Here is a 20371-nt window from a genome sequence, read left to right on the forward strand (position 1 = left end):
TTTTGGATATTCATTATTATTGTATAGTGTCTCAAATTACATTAATCAATGACTCAATAAACTACATAAGAATCATAAGAATCATTTGTGATTAATTGATTTCTAGTTCATCTTTTGTAATAAATACATAACCTGGGAAATCAATATATCAATATATTTTTTAAGTAAACATGACTCTTAGACATACTTATTGAGGAACAACATAAAGAAAAAAAAATCCCCATAGCTTTTGAGGAGATTCATTTTTCTTTTGCGGGCTACGCCTCATATGTAATCTCGCCCTTGCAGGCCCATTTATCAAGCTCCGTATGGAGCTTGAAGGGCCGTGTTTCTGGCGAGTCTTCAGACTCGCCAGAAACACAACTTATGAAGCAGCGGTCTAAAGACCGCTGCTCCATAACCCTGTCCGCCTGCTCTGAACAGGCGGACAGGAATCGCCGGACATCAACCCGATCGAATACGATCGGGTTGATTGACAGCTCCCTGCTGGCGGCCGATTGGCCGCGAGTCAGCAGGGGGCGGCGTTGCACCAGCAGCTCTTGTGAGCTGCTGGTGCAATGTTAAATGCGGAGAGCGTATTGCTCTCCGCATTTAGCGAGGTCTTTGCGGACCTGATCCGCAGTGTCGGATCAGGTCCGCAAGCCCTTTGATAAATGGGCCTGCTAGTGTCTGAAGTCCTGTATAAGCATTGACAATAACTTTACCAGAGCATTTCCTGCTTCAATGTGATTTTCACCTGAGTAAAAGGATTAATCATGGACTTGTAATATGAGCGTGAGTTTGGTCAAGTGAGGCCACAATTTTTTGTATTTCATGCGAGACTTGTAATACTGGTTCTAGCAGTAAAAGTATTGCAACTTAGAGATTGTGTTTGCTCTTTTCATAGCAACAATTGTTTTCCAATCTAGACCTGTATGGGGAATTCCATTTAAGAGCTTTACATCACTTAAATGGATATTAGAATAAATGAATCAAAACAAAAACAAGAACAATGTTTTTACCATGTTAAATATTAATTCCAAAGAGACTTCATATTAGACGTGCAGCTGTGAAAAATTTGATTCGGCCAAATTTTTCAGAAGGAATATTTGGGGAAATTAGTTTCCCCAAATATTCTTTGGCTGCACTATTCGGAATTCGTTTCGGTTTAAACAAAACGAATAATAAATATTCTTAGAACATTTACATTCCATTTTTGTTAAACAAATATATATATTTCAAAGCTACAGGTGAAAAAGCTGTGCTAATCCTGGTCCTTTTCTTCACAGAGCCTCAGCCGTGTTAGTTGGAGCTTAGTGTGGCGGCTCAAAGGACCTTCGCCCTTAGTTCAGTCCCTGGGAGCCACCACACTAAGCTCCTATTAACGAGGTTGAGGTTCTGTGAAGAAGAGGACCGAGTTAGCATGGCTCTCCAGCGTGCAAAGGATAAGTATAAAGCTACAGGTGAAAGTATTTTAACCATTTAAAGGAAATTAATGAATAATGAATAATTTCATTAGTATTTATTTGTTTTCTTTAAATTTTCGGGTTGCATTCGTTCAGATATTCATTTAGTGGAAAAAAAATTAATATTCTTGTTTCGTCACAAATTGGCATTTGTGACGAAACCGAATGCACATGCCTACTTGATATATTCATACATATACTCTCCATGCAAAGGAGGCACAAGAAATATACTTGAGAGACCTTTCAAGGGGTTAATCACTGGTCTGTAAAACAATTCTAATGTTAACAAAATTAAAGTTCTAAATGTATATAAAACATATATTTTGTATGCTGTTCTTTTACAATTTGGAGTGAAATTGCAGCAAATTAACTGCATATAATGAAACATATAGATTATATTTTGAAGATAAGGTCCCTTTAAAGGGCCATAATACCCAAATGTTTAAACACGTGAAAGTGATGCAGCATTGCTGTAAAAAGCTGACTAGAAAATATCTCCTGAACATCTCTATGTAAAAAAGAAAGATATTTTACCTCAAAAGTTCCTCAGTAGCCACCTCCCATTGTAAAGGATTTCTAAGCAGCATTTTAGTGTGTCTGTCCTGGGACAGCTGAAAGGATGAGCCTCGTGAACTCTCATATTATTTGGTGCTCTGACAAAATGCAGAAAGACATTTGGCAGAAGGACATTTGGCAGACGGACATTTGGCCGACAGACATTTGGCTGACAGACAGAAAGCTAAAGAATGTTCCGATTTCGGCCGAGGGCAGATACGTTCCAGAGTGCTCTGTTCTAATCACAGCCTCGGGCGCCGCAACTGCCTCTGGGAACCTTACCATGGGTCCTAGGCCGCACGTTTTGTAATTCTCTGTCTGGGAAACTATCTATCTATCAAATCTATCTATTTATCTATCAAATCTATCTATCTATCGTATCTATCAAATGTATCTATTGCATCTATTGATCTATCTATCTAATCTATGTATCTATCTATCTATCAAATCTATCTATCTCGTGGCCGCACTGTTATGTGACAGCCACTTGTGTTTCGGCCAAATGTCCGTCGGCCAAATGTCCGTCGGCCAAGTGTCCGTCGGCCAAGTGTCCGTCGGCCAAGTGTCCGTCGGCCAAAAGTCCGGCCACGTATTATTTCACCAATCAGGTAAAGGAAGCTTACTATGAAATCTCATGAGAGTTAAGTCAAATCTCATGAGATCACAGTAAGAGTTCATGACCTCAGCTCAGCACTGCTGATGCTGATTGGCTGCTGTTCATTTCTTCATTTTTTTATTTTTTTTTACCTGCAGTTGGGAGCAGGTGAAGTATAACTTTTTACACAGAACTTACTCTGCTGAGCTGAGGAAATTGTGAGGTAAAATATCTTTCTTTTTTACATAGTGATGCTCAGGTGATATTTTCCTGTCAGCTTTTTACAGTTATACTGCATCAGTTTCAAGTGATTTAGCATATGAGTATTATGTCCCTTTAAGTATCAATTTATCATAATTCTTAAAGAGACAGTAAAGTCAAAATTAAACTTTCATGATTCAGATAGAGCATGACCTTTTAACCAACTTTAAAATGTACTTCTATTATCTAATTTGCTTAGTTCTATTGGTACCTTTTGTTGTCTGCACATATATGCCTCTTGTCACTGGCTCACTAGTTGTTCAGCTAGCTCCCAGTAGTGCATGTTTGCTTCTTCAACAAAGAATACAAAGAGAATGAAGCAAATTTGATAATAGAAGTAAATTGGAATTGTTTTCAAAATTGTATGCTCTGTCTGTGTCATGAAAGAAAAATTTGTAGTTTCATGAGTCTTTAAAGGGACAGTCTCCTCCAGAATTTTTATTGTTTAAAAAGATAGATAATTTCTTTATTACCCATTCCCTAGTTTTGTATAACCAACACTGTTATATTAATATACATTTTACCTCTGTGATTACCTTGTATCTAGGCTTCTGCAGACAGCCTCCTTATTTCAGTTCTTTTGACAGACATGCATTTAAGCTAATCAGTGCTGATTCTTAAATAACTCCATGGCAGTGAGAACAATGTTATCTACATGACACTCGTCATGAAGTAGCACACGCACATACCACACACTTATCTTCATAAAGCTACAAGAAAGTACTTTTTATTGGGTATATTTTTGGATATTCATTATTATTGTATAGTGTCTCAAATTACATTAATCAATGACTCAATAAACTACATAAGAATCATAAGAATCATTTGTGATTAATTGATTTCTAGTTCATCTTTTGTAATAAATACATAACCTGGGAAATCAATATATCAATATATTTTTTAAGTAAACATGACTCTTAGACATACTTATTGAGGAACAACATAAAGAAAAAAAAATCCCCATAGCTTTTGAGGAGATTCATTTTTCTTTGTAATTGGTTCCTTCAAACATTCTTATGGTTAAGAATAAAAATCTGTTTCCTTGAGGAACAAGTATAAAAATGGACAAACACCCTCAGACATTAGCAGAGCAGATATTGAGAAGTCTCTACAAACTTTAGTAACTCAGCTCAGCCATTCTAACAATGGATAACGGTGGATTTGAGATGCAGGAAGATGGGATAGCAAATTCGTCCCCACAACAATTTCAGAATAAAAAAAGGCATCACTCATTCGTGCAGGTATGAAAAACATTATTTTATCAAGTTCCATTGTATTATAATTATTATTCTATTTATGCGTATTCATAAAAAATGATTTTGCTACAGAATTCAGCAATCATATTATATTTGCAAATGTTGTTACTGCCTTAAACTACCAATTGACTCTGCTTTGTTTTATCATATGAAAAAAATAACTGCCTAAATTTCAAAGCTGGAACATCAAAAATATGTGAACTAAAATTAATATATCAGAGGATTTAAAGGTATATATTACAATGTATCTTTATTTTTTAACCTTTTTATTAAAAAAATATCTATCTATCTATCATCTATCTGCACCTATAATTGATATGAAGTCTAGAGAATATTAAAGGGATCTGAAACCCAAATTTTTTCTTTCATGATTCAAACACAGCATACAGTTTTTCAAACAACATTATTAATTTTGCTTCATTATCTTTGTATCATTTATTGAAGGAGACGCAGTGCACTACTGAGAGATAGCTGAACACATTTGTAAGCCAATGACAAGAGGTGTATATGTGCAGCCACCTATCAGCAGTTATCTCCCGACTCCTGAGCATACCTAGGTATTCTTTTCAAGAAAGAATACCAAGAGAACCAAACAAATTAGATAATTTAAGTAAATTGGAAAGTTGTTTAAAATTGTATGCTCTGATGCTCTCTGATTTCCAGAGAGAGGAGGAGCCCAGGTGCAAGGTCAGGTGATGCACCTGTGCTGATCTACCTTCCTCACAAGCCTTGGTGAAACTCGCGCCCAAACCCTTTGACCTTGGGTGGCTTGTTTAGCGAGCAAATACTGCTACTCGAACTTTTAGTGCCATAACATTGCACTAAAAAAAAAAGCTGTCCCGGCAGCTTGTATTGGGACCTGATTTTTTCTGGCAAATATCCACAAAAAAAAAAGCAAATAATGACTCACAACACTGTCCTTTGTATATGAGAGACTTTTACAAACTGAGGCTATGATGTGAAGTTTAGCTGGGGAACGGTACACTGCTGTTTGAGGGCCGAGGCTAATTGGCTTTGCTGAGGCATTTCTGCCGCTCTTGTTCCCGCAATATCTATCTAAGTCAAGCGCTCCGGCCGGCTGTAAGCTGTGATGAGCTGCCTGGAGCCTATTTATACTGCCGCATACCTGGATTGAATACCCGCTTCTTATCTGATCCCCCGCATTGATGCTGCAAGACTTACCCTGTTTGGAATGGTACCGGTGCTTGGTTGTCGGATGCGGCCCTTGGGGTGATTCTGCTTGTCCTGCCCGGAGTCGCTAGGAATCCTCAAGCTTCCCCGCTTGTCGGCCCCTCCCACCGGTGCTGCGCGAGGGGTGCGGGTCGATGCGCCCTGGTGCGCTCCTGAGGTTCTCTGCTGCTTCACTGCTCTGCCGCACGCTCGGCTCTCCTTGTGCATCGACTGGAGGGGAGGATTTCTGTAGTGCCCTGGTGCTCTCCTGTGGCTTCCTGACTGCTCTGCCTCACAGCCCCACGCTTGGGCCCCTTTCCATATTGAACAAGGGGAAAGATTACTCCTACGCTTGCTCCGCTCCTGTGGTTTCCAGGCGGATTTTCTTTACGGCTCCATGATCAGCTCTTCCTCTGCAGCAATATAGCTGTACCTCTCTCCCTCTTGAAAAGTGCCCCTCTCCCACCGGTGTTGCGTGAGGGGGGACTGCCCTGGGCCAAGGTGATTGTTGGAACACCTGGGACAAGTCAGGTAACTTTTCTGCATGTTTTCCTACAATATATGATCGGATCTTTACTGACTTGCTGCCCAGTACCCTGAGGAGGGAAAAGAAGAAAATATATATACTACAGGACATAGACTGCCTCACTTTTGTTATAATTTTCATGTAGTACTATTAATGTCTGCACTACTATAAGAGTTTTATAAGGCTATAAGATTATCCCAAAATGATGAATACTGACCTTAATCACTAGGTGTTACTAAATCTAGAATCAACCTCATATTGTGCCTAAATAAAAATAAGAGGTCTGCGGGGCTAACATTTAACCCTCTTTAATAGCAGTTCTATTCTTCCTCCTATCTATTTCTCTCAGAAACAGCTTTTTAGATGTGTTATTGAGGTTATAAAAACCCTATCTTTTTGGCCTCCCTTTTATGTACTTTTCAGAAATATCTATGCTGACATAGAGGTCTATACCCTTAGGATAGTGCAACTAACACCTCTGGAATTTGTAGGTTTAGAATCGGATATTTATTTACTTTTTTCTTTTTTTTTTTTTTTTTTTTTTTTTTTTTTTGTACACTAACATCTGGGCATAACTCAAGGCAGTCTTTGCTAACGATATGTTTTAGATCCTAATAAACCTACACAAACTAAGTAGCTAGAGTATAACAATATTGTCATAACCTACTAATTGGTTCTAGGTTCAAGGTAAATCTACCTGTTAACTATATATTTTCTCTTCTCTTTTGAACACAAATAAATATTTGTTAAAGCATAACTCTTTATGAATATCCACTGGTAATATAACTCAATAAAGTTTACATAAAGAGAATTAAAGACGCAAAACTAATTAGAGGATTTTGATACTCTGTAGCGAGGGTCTAAAAATGTACCCCTCCTCCTAGGTGTAAACAAGTGGGGTAAAACTCACACATTTTCAATAAAGATTCACTTTTTTCTACCTGTATGGCTGGACCTCTCACATAAATAACTAAGCACCCCCATATAGGCACTTTTTATTTTTCTTTCCACCTTCACGTCACTTTCACCAGTTCACTTTATCCTCACCTCCTAGCTGGAGGATTAATTACCTCCTCAAAACTTCACATCCACCCTTTACTTTTTTGTATTTTTATTTTTTATTTATCTTTTTTTCTTTCTTTTTTTCACGGTAACAACTCTCACTATTGTTTTTTTTTCCAACCCATGGATACATTTTTACACACTACACACAAGACCCCTTCTCCAGCCATGGCAGCTAGACAAAAGGATAGGAAACCTAGGAACACGCAAGAAACTGTCACTGATATACAACCAAGTATAGCTAATGTATCAGAATTACAAGAAGCAACAAGTATTCAAAATCTTGTTACTAGTATTTCAAATGCTCTGGCCCCTAAATTTGATGCTCTCAAAACGGAACTTAGACAAGATATTTTCCTGTTAACACAGGAAGTTCGGCAGTTTTCTACCAGACTGCAGGAAGCGGAACAAAGGGTATCTGATCTGGAGGACCTAACAATTCTACATGGTTCCAATCTTGAAAATGCAAATTCTAATATACAAAAAATTCAAAACAAATTAGAGGATCTAGAGAATAGATCCAGAAGGAACAATGTGAGAATTGTGGGTCTTCCAGAGGAACAACAAAATGAGAACCTTATTCCCTTTATTTCAGAGTTATTACCCAAACTTTTGAAAATACCATCCACACATCAACCTATTTTGGTTGAGAGAGCGCATAGACTTGGCCCCCTTCGTACAGATAATAAAAGCAGAAATAAACCTAGACCGGTTATAGCAAAATTACTGAATTACCAGGACAAAGTAACTTTATTTCAGTATTACCGTAGACAGCAACCGATTACTTTTGAAGGGGCAAAAATCTTACTGTTCCAAGATTTTTCTGTGGATACAGCAACTAAAAGACGGGAGCTTGCTCCCATCTGCTCCAAATTTATAGAAAAAGGCTATCGGGCGATGATAATATACCCCCACAAACTTAAGGTCATAGCACTTGAGAGAACACACTGGTTTGATGAAGCCAGTCAGGCTGAAAAGTTCTATAAAACACTCGAACCTTTAACTTAATAAATAGAGGACAGGAGTACAACAAACACTGGAAGTTAATAAAAAAATGGCTGAAATTCAGGTTCCTACTAGGGTAGACCCGTGCTGTCTAACAGACATGGGTCCTGGGACTCTTTTCCCCCACGTGCGGGGTAAACTAATTTTTTTTTTTTTTTTTTTTTCTCTTCTCTTTTTCCCCTTTTTTTTTTTTTTTTTCTCTCTCCCTCCCTTGGTCTCTTCTCCCCTTCTCCTTCTCTCTTCCTCTCCTCTTTTTATGTATTAAATGGATCCAATAGAAAAATGTAAAATAGTGTCTTGGAACGTAGGAGGGATTTCTACACCCATTAAACGAAAGGCAATTCTTACACAATTACGTAAATCCCAAACTGATATTGGTTTCATACAAGAAACCCATCTATCTGCTGAAGAATCTTTAAAATTAAAGACTTCCTGGGTTAAAGAAATATACTTTGCTGCTGGTATTAAGAGAAAGAGGGGGGTAGCAATATTAATAGGTAAAAGGATTGGGGCAGAAGTTGTCAGCTTTGTGGCCGATCCGGGGGGGAGATATGTCCTAATAAAAATAAAAATTGCACAGAGGCTGTATACGCTTTGTAATGTCTACGGCCCAAATGTGTTCGATGCAGAATTCTGGAATATTCTCCAGTCAAAGCTCCTATCTTATGCAGAAGGCCTTTTGATTGTTGGGGGCGATTTCAACATGGCACCACAATGCCCAGTAGATAGGCTTAGACAAGATACTAAACATCCGAAACAAAAAAGAGATAACTTAGAATCTAAAATGTATAGAAAAATCAAGACCAACTTAGCTCTATGTGACATTTGGAGGATTCAGAACCCATCTGCTCAGATGTTTACATGCCTTTCGAAGGCTCACAAGACCATGTCTAGAATCGATGTATTCTTGACTGATGAGCGCCTTATATCAACAAGGGTCAAGGCTGAGATAATGCCTATACTCATATCGGATCATGCACCTATCTCTCTCGTGTTACAATTAGCTCATATATTCCCTAACCCAGCTCGTTTCTTTTTTCCATATTATCTTTCATCTGACTCAAAATTTAAAAGTCGGCTTTTAAATACATATAAAGAATATGTACAGTTTAATAGAGAGCACTTGGAAAACCCTGAATTATTCTGGGAGACTGCGAAAGCAGTAATGAGGGGTGAAATCATTGCATACAATGCTGCTCTACTTAAGAAAACTAGATTAAAAGAAAAAGAAGCATGTAAGTTTTTGCTTAATTCCTATAATCAATATTTGCTTAACAAAACTCCCCTTAACTGGGCAAAATATATGAGAGCTAAAAGCGAGAGAGACTCCTTCATCTTATCCCAAGAAACTCAAAAAGAACTGAAAATCCAGGCCAGAATGTATAGATATGGCAACAAATCTGGTAAAATGCTGGCTAAATTAATCAAAAATGAAAAAAAACAACCAAATATAGATAAACTCCAGCATAAAGGGGATTACCTTACTAAATCTGACGATATTCTTGGTGTATTTCATCAATACTATAAGGAGCTCTACATGCTCAAAAGCAATGACATAAAGAAATCTGCTGATTTCTGGAGTGGAATTAAATATCCTACACTAAAATCAGAAGATACTAACAGTCTCAATGCCCCCATCACGGCAGAAGAGATCGGGAAAATAATATCTAACCTATCTTTCAATAAAGCAGCCGGCCCCGATGGTCTCCCTAGCGAGTTCTATAAAATTATGTCTACTGAAGTTACTCCGCATCTTTGTATTCTTTTTAACAGTTTCTTTATTGACGGCAAACCCATCCCCCCCTCCTTTTCACATTCCTATACAACATTGATACTCAAAGGAGGTAAAGATCCTTCTTATAAGGAGTCATATAGACCAATTGCTTTACTTAACGGCGATTATAAAATCTTAGCTGCAATTTTGGCATCCAGACTACAAGGGGCTCTCACAAAAATCATTCATACAGATCAATCAGGGTTCCTAAATAATAGGAACTCTGCTGCAAAAATTAGGGAGGTCTTGGTTGTGACAGAGTATTACGAGACAGTATCTGAGAGGGACAGTGGGGGAGAGGGTACACAGGATCTTGCTATCATATCCATTGATGCTGAAAAGGCATTTGATTCTATCACTCATGAGCATATTTATTCTTCTTTAAATCATTTCGGTATCAGGGGTAATTTTTCTGATTTTGTTGCGAATCTTTATACCCAACCTTCCACAAAACTGATAGTAAATAGGAACATCTCCTCTCCTATTTTTTTAGGTAGAGGAACGCGTCAGGGTTGCCCTCTCTCCCCGCTCCTTTTCGATATTGCCATTGAGCCGTTAGCAATTAAAATAAGACAATCTTTGGATGGTATTAAAATTCACAACCATGAAATAAAAACTGGGCTCTATGCAGATGATTTGCTTGTCTATATGACAAATACCAAATTAAACATGCCTAAGCTTTTTCATATAATGGATCACTTCGGTTCCTTTTCAGGTTACAAAGTAAATATGACGAAATCTGAAATATTTTGGCTTAGGAACAATATAAATTCAGTAACAAATATCCCCTTCAGACAGGTTACGGAATCTTTTAAATACTTAGGGATTCATATCCCGGTCAAAAGCACCGATCTCTACAATCTTAACATTCTTCCAGTTTTCAAAACGATTAAAGAAAAACTTAAAGATTGGCAAAATCTGCCATTATCACTATCTGGCCGGATTGCTCTATTTAAAATGGCCCTCTTACCGAAACTACTTTATATTCTTCAAAATACATCATTATTATTACTTGGAAAAGACATCCGTTCATTCAATAGTGCACTTAAAAAATTTCTCTGGCAAGGGAAAAGATCAAAAATTTCTTTCGGGAAACTTTCAGTACCAAAAGAATATGGAGGACTGGCCTTACCTGATATAAGGCTTTACAACCTCTGCTTTCTTGCACGTATAGTCACAGACTGGATTGCATGTAATAACTATGTTTTAAATAACGAACTGGAATCCAGTGTCTCTTATCCTTACTGGCCCTCCGCATTGACTCATCTAGACATTAAAGAAATCCCGACAGAAATTAAAAAGCTTAAAACATTTTACAACCCGCTTAAAGCCTGGCAAAAAATAACCAAGCTCCTTCTAATTAACAGTAAAGCTTCTATCTATCTCTCGATACTAGGAAATCCTAAATTCCAAGCAGGAATTCATTCTGCGGTCTTCAGAAGATGGGACTCTGCTGGTCTAAAGAATGTTTACCAAATAATAGACAAAGAGAGACAATGCATTAAATCATTTCAGGAAATAAACACAGAGTTTAACTTGTCAAATCGAGACTTCTTTGCCTATCTGCAACTTCGACACTTTGCGTTGGAATTAGTCAAAGAAAAAGGCTGGAACTGGAGCATGGGCAAACTTGATGACTGGTTAGTATTAACTAGAAATGCTCATATGTCCATTGCACCATGTTATTATTTCCTGGGTTCAAATAAGGGTCTCCCCGTTTTAACACATCTGGTACTATTCTGGAACACATTAATGGTTCAGTGTAACATAGATCAAAAAACCTTGCAACTTTCAATTAAAAAGGTGGCTCAGAACACACTCTCAGCTACATGGCGAGAGGCTCATGTTAAATTCCTCCATAGGGCATGTTTTACCCCCGAGAGAGGCTATAGATCTGGCAACTTAGGATTTAATAAATGCCCCAAATGCTCATACTTCGCAGCGGATTTCCCACACATGATATGGTATTGTCCAAAAATTAAAATTTTCTGGCTCAAAGTGGAATACTGGCTAAGAAATGTATTAAAAATAGCCCCTCTTTCCCTAACTTTCTATCAGACAGTATTCTGTTTAAAGAAAGAACCTGGTAAACAAAATAATGAAAAAATTGTAATCTCCACTATCCTTGCTACCAGATATCTAATCTGCAAAAAATGGAAGAGTCGCTCAATTCCTAGCATCTCTGAAGTGAAAAATTGCATGAAAAAACAATGTATGTTAGAACAAAGAGATATAAACCTAGAAAATGATCAGGACATCAATAGGTTTTTCAATAACTGGGCAAATTTCTTAAAAATATTCTCCCCTACTGAAATAAATCATATAATTTTCCCTTTCAAAAATACAGAAATAGGTTTATTAGGGAACTGGTAGATATTGGGAGTTGGGCGAGTGAGGGAGACGGGAGGGAAGGATCCTTTACTGTTTCTTTTTCCCCTTTTTTTTCTTTTTTTTTTTTTTTTCTCTCTTCTCCTCGCACGTGGGGGAGAAGGTAAAGGGCAGGGGTTAAAAAAAAAAAGCAAATAAAATCCCAAGACATTTTCAGAGACAAATGTATAAGATGTTAAGATGTAACATTATTATGAACTGTATGAAATATAATCTCAAAGTTATATGTTAAGAGGAATTAACATAACAATGCTTAAGTTAAATAAGGTAATAAGATTATATAACGCTGCAATAGCATGCTAGCCGTTAACTGTTTATTTGTCTTATTGTATGTTTTTTTTATGTACATGATAACAGATATCTTGTTTCTGTTTTCTGAATTATGTTTTGGTTCATAAATAAAAGATTTAAAAAAAAAAAATTGTATGCTCTATCTGAATCAAGAATGAAAAAATGGGTTTCATGTCCTTTTAAATTATATTTTAAATTTTAATATCATTTTGTTTTAAGACGCAGCTTCCCAGGGTACCCTACTAAGAGGGGCTGTGGATAGTTATGCAATTTTGCCTTTTCTTACATTCTGTGTGATGCAAAGTACAAACTTTGCTGCCCCTTTAATCCATTTGGAGACTAAAGCCATAGTACCTACTAATGGGTATTAGATTTGTAGTTCGGCATTAGTGAGTGCCAGGGACATGAGTTTAAAGGGGCAAATTCCTCTCCCTGGCTTAGAGGGACAGTAAAGTCAAAATTAAACTTTAATGGATTGGCTAGAGCTTAAAACTTAAAGGGACACTGAACCCAATCTGTTTCTTCTGATTCAGATAGAGCATGCAATTTTAAGCAACTTTATAATTTACTCCTATTATCAAATGTTCTTCATTCTCTTGGTATTTTTATTTGAAAAGCCAGAATGTAGGTTTAGAAGTCGGCCCATTTTTTATGAACAACCTGGGTTGTTCTTGCTGATTGGTGGATAAATTAATCCACCAATAAACAAGTGCTGACCAGGGTTCTGGACTTTCTTTTTCAAATAAAGATATCAAGAGTACAAAGAAAAATTGATAATAGGAGTAAATTAGAAAGTTGCTTAAAATTGCATGCTCTATCTGAATCACGAAAAAAAAAAAATTGGGTTCAGTGTCCCTTTAAGAAAACATTCCAATTTATATCGGTTTGCTGTGTGCTCTTGGTATACTTTGTTAAAAAGTAATCCTAGTCGAGCACAGGAGTGTGCATGTGTCTTTATTCATCTGGTAGCATTTTTTGCAACAATGTTTAATCTAAAGATGTGCACACTTCTAAGTTTACACATCAAAGGAAACCACGAGAACAAAGTAAATATGATAATAGTAGAAAATTGGAAAGTTGTTTAAAATTGCTTGCTTTATCTAAATCATGAAGGAATCCCTTTAAGCAAATGTCTGATCATGAGATAAGTTAGTAAAAGAGCCTTTGGGGTAGATTTACCAATGTCTGTCCGACCTGATGCACTTTAGCGTATTATGTCCAACAGACATTGCTGAATGCGACAACATACGCTGTCTGCATTTAGAAACGTTTTCTAACATAGGTTGAAATAATAATAAACGCAGGATACCTCTGAAATGGTTGATTTATTTCAGCAAAAAATATTGTAAGAAAACCACTTTCAAATGAGCGATCATATAACATGATTGATGTAAAAATGTCAATTCATTATATACCAGGTTAAAAACATAATGGGGGTGGATTTCTGATATTGTGTCTCAGCACAAATTAAATCAATAAGTCCATGAAACCCTAATGAGAAAGATACAAGATTCCTCTTAATAAGAGAGTTAGAATTATTCTCTATATATCTTATGGTGGATAAAAATGGTAGATATTTAATCCATTAGACAAAAAGTTAATTGAAATTAAATGAATATGTTAAGGAGACCACCCTCTAGAAAAAGAAGCCAATGTACAATTATAAGGAACAGAGTCTCATTTCTTCAAATGATAGGTCACATAACCCTCTAGATTTTGGATAATTCATTAAAAAATGACAATGTTATTTTGCTATTTTGTTTGTTTTTTGCTCCAACAGAAGAGTGCACAAGTTAGTTGTGTTGTAACAGCTTATGTAAAAACGCGTAGGGGTGATAGGTAGGGGTGATAGTTTGTTGTTTTACATTTACTTCTGAGTATATACATTATTACAACAAAAAGATCACATTTTATGTAGAAAGATAAGAGAGTTAGAATTATTCTATATATATCTTATGGTGGATAAAAATGGTAGATATTTAATCCATTAGACAAAAAGTTAATTGAAATTAAATTAATATGTTAATGAGACCACCCTCTAGAAAAAGAAGCCAAAGTACAATTATAAGGAACAGAGTCTCATTTCTTCAAATGATAGGTCACATAACCCTCTAGATTTTGGATAATTCATTAAAAAATGACAATGTTATTTTGCTAAATACTTGCTTTAGGATTCAAAATTGTCTTGTTTACATTAAAATTAATTTATATTTGATATATTTTATGTTTGTTTGTTTTTTGCTCCAATATAAGAGTGCACAAGTTAGTTGTGTTGTAACAGCTTATTTAAAAACGCGTAGGGGTGATAGGTTGTTGTTTTACATTTACTTCTGAGTATATACATTATTGCAACAAAAAGATCACATTTTATGTAGGAAGCTATATATTATATTTATGTAGGAAGCTATATATTATATTTATGTAGGAAGCTATATATTATATTTATGTAGGAAGCTATATATTATATTTATATAGGAAGTTATATATTATATTTATGTAGGAAGCTATATATTATATTTATGTAGGAAGCTATATATTATATTTATGTAGGAAGCTATATATTATATTTATATAGGAAGTTACATATTATATTTATGTAGGAAGCTATATATTATATTTATGTAGGAAGTTATATATTATATTTATATAGGAAGCTATATATTATATTTATGTAGGAAGCTATATATTATATTTATGTAGGAAGCTATATATTATATTTATGTAGGAAGCTATATATTATATTTATGTAGGAAGCTATATATTATATTTATGTAGGAAGTTATATATTATATTTATGTAGGAAGCTATATATTATATTTATGTAGGAAGCTATATATTATATTTATGTAGGAAGCTATATATTATATTTATATAGGAAGTTACATATTATATTTATGTAGGAAGCTATATATTATATTTATGTAGGAAGCTATATATTATATTTATGTAGGAAGCTATATATTATATTTATATAGGAAGTTACATATTATATTTATGTAGGAAGCTACACTGTGTGCAGAATTATTAGGCAAATGAGTATTTTGACCACATCATCCTCTTTATGCATGTTGTCTTACGCCAAGCTGTATAGGCTCGAAAGCCTACTACCAATTAAGCATATTAGGTGATGTGCATCTCTGTAATGAGAAGGGGTGTGGTCTAATGACATCAACACCCTATATCAGGTGTGCATAATTATTAGGCAACTTCCTTTCCTTTGGCAAAATGGGTCAAAAGAAGGACTTGACAGGCTCAGAAAAGTAAAAAATAGTGAGATATCTTGCAGAGGGATGCAGCACTCTTAAAATTGCAAAGCTTCTGAAGCGTGATCATCGAACAATCAAGCGTTTCATTCAAAATAGTCAACAGGGTCGCAAGAAGCGTGTGGAAAAACCAAGGCGCAAAATAACTGCCCATGAACTGAGAAAAGTCAAGCGTGCAGCTGCCAAGATGCCACTTGCCACCAGTTTGGCCATATTTCAGAGCTGCAACATCACTGGAGTGCCCAAAAGCACAAGGTGTGCAATACTCAGAGACATGGCCAAGGTAAGAAAGGCTGAAAGACGACCACCACTGAACAAGACACACAAGCTGAAACGTCAAGACTGGGCCAAGAAATATCTCAAGACTGATTTTTCTAAGGTTTTATGGACTGATGAAATGAGAGTGAGTCTTGATGGGCCAGATGGATGGGCCGTGGCTGGATTGGTAAAGGGCAGAGAGCTCCAGTCCGACTCAGACGCCAGCAAGGTGGAGGTGGAGTACTGGTTTGGGCTGGTATCATCAAAGATGAGCTTGTGGGGCCTTTTCGGGTTGAGGATGGAGTCAAGCTCAACTCCCAGTCCTACTGCCAGTTTCTGGAAGACACCTTCTTCAAGCAGTGGTACAGGAAGAAGTCTGCATCCTTCAAGAAAAACATGATTTTCATGCAGGACAATGCTCCATCACACGCGTCCAAGTACTCCACAGCGTGGCTGGCAAGAAAGGGTATAAAAGAAGAAAATCTAATGACATGGCCTCCTTGTTCACCTGATCTGAACCCCATTGAGAACCTGTGGTCCATCATCAAATGTGAGATTTACAAGGAGGGAAAACAGTACACCTCTCTGAACAGTGTCTGGGAGGCTGTGGTTGCTGCTGCACGCAATGTTGATGGTGAACAGATCAAAACACTGACAGAATCCATGGATGGCAGGCTTTTGAGTGTCCTTGCAAAGAAAGGTGGCTATATTGGTCACTGATTTGTTTTTGTTTTGTTTTTGAATGTCAGAAATGTATATTTGTGAATGTTGAGATGTTATATTGGTTTCACTGGTAAAAATAAATAATTGAAATGGGTATATATTTGTTTTTTGTTAAGTTGCCTAATAATTATGCACAGTAATAGTCACCTGCACACACAGATATCCCCCTAAAATAGCTATAACTAAAAACAAACTAAAAACTACTTCCAAAACTATTCAGCTTTGATATTAATGAGTTTTTTGGGTTCATTGAGAACATGGTTGTTGTTCAATAATAAAATTAATCCTCAAAAATACAACTTGCCTAATAATTCTGCTCTCCCTGTATATATTATATTTATGTAGGAAGCTATATATTATATTTATATAGGAAGTTATATATTATATTTATGTAGGAAGCTATATATTATATTTATGTAGGAAGCTATATATTATATTTATGTAGGAAGCTATATATTATATTTATATAGGAAGTTACATATTATATTTATGTAGGAAGCTATATATTATATTTATGTAGGAAGCTATATATTATATTTATGTAGGAAGTTATATATTAAATCAGACATAAAATCTTTGTTTTCCAGGATAAAAAAGGTTATTTCTCTCTGCTGAGGATATTTCTGGTGTGCTTTCTGGCATGCCTGATTACCACTGCCATTGGAGTGCTGATTCTTTCCCTTGTTTATTTGGGGCATTTCAATACTGATACTAGTAAAGACACAATGAATCCTGATGCTGAGAAAAGCCCATCACAGGACATAAAAAATACTCAGTACAGTTTCATGACTCATCTTGGTAAATCTAAGGTAAGAGTAATAGTAACAATCCCCTTACTGGTAGCGTCATCGTGTAAAATAAGTTACGTCCATTATTACATTATTATGAACGTCAGATAATTGTATCATTAAAGGGAATATAGTTAATAACAACTGTGAATAGCTGAATGTGACTGGGGCCCTAATGAGCCAGTGAAATGCTTCTTCTGTCTAGAGGGGTTGCGTTATTCCTTAAAGGGACATTATACGCTAAATAAATGCTAGATAAAATGATGCATTTAAAGTAAACATTTGTCTGAACATAAGATGTAGATGTATTTTTTAAGGTTTCATTAGCTGTTTAAATATTGACAAAATAAGTGTAAAGTTTTAGTGTCAATAAAACAATGGGACCTGCTATGTGGTAACTTAGGTTACCTTCTCCGCTGTGGCCAATTAGGGGCAGTTATAAATAGGTGACTACAGTGTGCAGCCAATGGCTGTGTGGAATATAACAGTGTTCTGCAGTTCCATTTCTGACAGGAACTGAAAAGCTCATAAATTCAGAATGGAATTACAGGAAAAGGGGACAAAATAGATAATGAAAGTATACAGCAGAGTTTCCATGTTTAATATATATATATATATATATATACAAAACACGAAAAGGGACTACACTCCTAGACCGGACTGGGTACACATCCCATGACCCTGCAACATGCTCAGCCCTGGGTGCTCACTGGCACTCACAAGAAGCTGTGCTGTCCCCAGAGTCACAGGCAGTTCTCTGAGCAGGCGGACAGACATCGCCGCAATTCAACCCGATCGAGTACGATCGGGTTGATTGACACCCCCCTGCTGGCGGCCCATTGGCCGCAAATCTGCAGGGGGGCGGCGTTGCAAAGATCTGCTGGTGCAATGCTGAATACGGAGAGTGCATTGCTCTCCGCATTCAGCGATGTCTGTCGGACCTGATTCACACTGTCAGATCAGGTCCGACAGACCGTTCATAAATAGGGGCCTTGAAGTGGGCGGCGGAGCGCGGGGTATTTTAATTTTATATCTATATTAAAAAGTAAGTTATAGCGCATCTTCATTACAATTGATGAATTAAACTCCATCTAAAATATCCTTAATATTCCGGATCTGTGTATTGTTTTTTTGCATTATAAGAACAAGGAAACTTTAGGTTATACACTATATACACACACCTCAAAAAGTTACTAAAATAAACTTTTTTGCTTAAAGAGCATTTGCTGTACGATTTATGGATTATATGTTATCCTTTTATTTGCATAGTAACTGTAAGCACGCTTCCCATTTATATAGCTATTCATTTGTGACCAAATATATTTAACCCCTGAGATGCCAGAGCGGGATGCAATGAAGTATCTGCTTATAAAGTGGGGTCTACATGACCCACGTTACCCTATAAAGAAATTGCACATAAGCTAAATACTGCAGAGAGATTATGTGTTCCATGACTGGCTGATATTGCTGCAATGTACAGACCTCAGGTGATAATGTTACAGCACCTGGCTATATTTATACTTCACATAACAGAACTTAGCTTATTTAGTAAAAATCAGTACTTGTTAAGAATAAAAACACTGAACTACAGCTAGTTATATTTATTTGCAATAAAGTACATGAAGTATATTTTTTTTATTAGAATTTCAACAAATTTTTATTCATTAAAGGAAATTTAAAGTCATCGTATATTTTTGCATCTAATGACATTTTAAAATATATTCAATAAAAAATAAATACTTATATATAGTATATCACAAAAGTGAGTACACCCCCTCACATGTTTGTAAATATTTTATTATATCTTTTCATGTGACAACACTGAAGAATGACACTTTGCTACAATGTAAAGTAGTAAGTGTACAGCCTGTATAACAGTGTAAATTTGCTGTCCCCTCAAAATAACTCAACACACAGCCATTAATGTCTTAACCGTTGGCAACAAAAGTAAGTACACCCCTAAGTGGAAATGTCCAAATTGGGCCCAATTAGACGTTTTCCCTTCCCGGTGTCATGTGACTCGTTAGTGTTACAAGGTCTCTGGTGTGAATGGAGAGCAGGTGTGTTAAATTTGGTGTTATCGCTCTCACACTCTATCAGACTGGTCACTGGAAGCTCAACATGGCACCTCATGGCAAAGAACTCTCTGAGGATCTGAAAAAAAGAATTGTTGCTCTACATAAAGATGGCCTAGGCTATAAGAACATTGCCTAGAACCTGAAACTGAGCTGCAGCACGGTGCGCAAGACCATACAGCGGTTTCACAGGACAGGTTCCACTCAGAACAGGCCTCGCCATGGTCGACCAAAGAAGTTGAGTGCACGTTCTCAGTGTCCAATCCAGAGGTTGTCTTTGGGAAATAGACGTATGAGTGCTGCCAGCATTGCTGCAGAGGTTGAAGGGGTGGGGGATCAGCCTGTCAGTGCTCAGACCATATGCCGCACACTGCATCAAATTGGCCTGCATGGCTGTCATCCCAGAAGGAAGCCTCTTCTAAAGATGATGCACAAGAAAGCCTGCAAACAGTTTGCTAAAGGTTAAGCAGACTAAGGACATGAATTACTGGAACCATGTCCTGTGGTCCGATAAGATAAACTTATTTGGTTCAGATAGTGTCAAGCGTGTGGGGCGGCAACCAGGGGAGGAGTACAAAGACAAGTGTGTCTTGCCTACAGTCAAGCATGGTGGTGGGAGTGTCGTGGTCTGGGCCTGCATGAGTGCTGCCGGCACTGGGGAGCTACAGTTCATTGAGAGAACCATGAATGCCAACATGTACTGTGACATACTTAAGAAGAGCATGATCCCCTCCCTTCGGAGACTGGGCCGCAGGGCAGTATTCCAACATGATAGGACCCCAAACACACCTCCAAGATGACCACTGCCTTGCTAAAGAAGTTGAGGGTAAAGGTGATGGACTGGCCAAGCATGTCTCCAGACCTAAACCCTATTGAGCATCTGTGGGGCATCCTCAAACGGAAGGTAGGGGAGCGCAATGTCTCTAACATCCACCG

General features: G+C 36.9%; 1 protein-coding gene across 1 annotated transcript in view; it reads left to right on the plus strand.

Moving 5' to 3' along the window:
• The first annotated feature begins 3965 nt into the window (after window positions 1-3965).
• LOC128647659 (uncharacterized) overlaps window positions 3966-20371 on the plus strand; it is a 61099-nt gene continuing 44693 nt past the window's right edge. The window contains exons 1-2 of the mRNA XM_053700409.1: window positions 3966-4097; window positions 17160-17381. Of these exons, the coding sequence (XP_053556384.1) occupies window positions 4002-4097; window positions 17160-17381 (318 nt within the window). The 5' untranslated portion in view covers window positions 3966-4001. The remainder of the gene's footprint in view (window positions 4098-17159; window positions 17382-20371) is intronic.

This window comes from Bombina bombina, chromosome 2, assembly GCF_027579735.1.
Source record: "Bombina bombina isolate aBomBom1 chromosome 2, aBomBom1.pri, whole genome shotgun sequence".
In the NCBI taxonomy this organism is placed as follows: domain Eukaryota; kingdom Metazoa; phylum Chordata; class Amphibia; order Anura; family Bombinatoridae; genus Bombina; species Bombina bombina.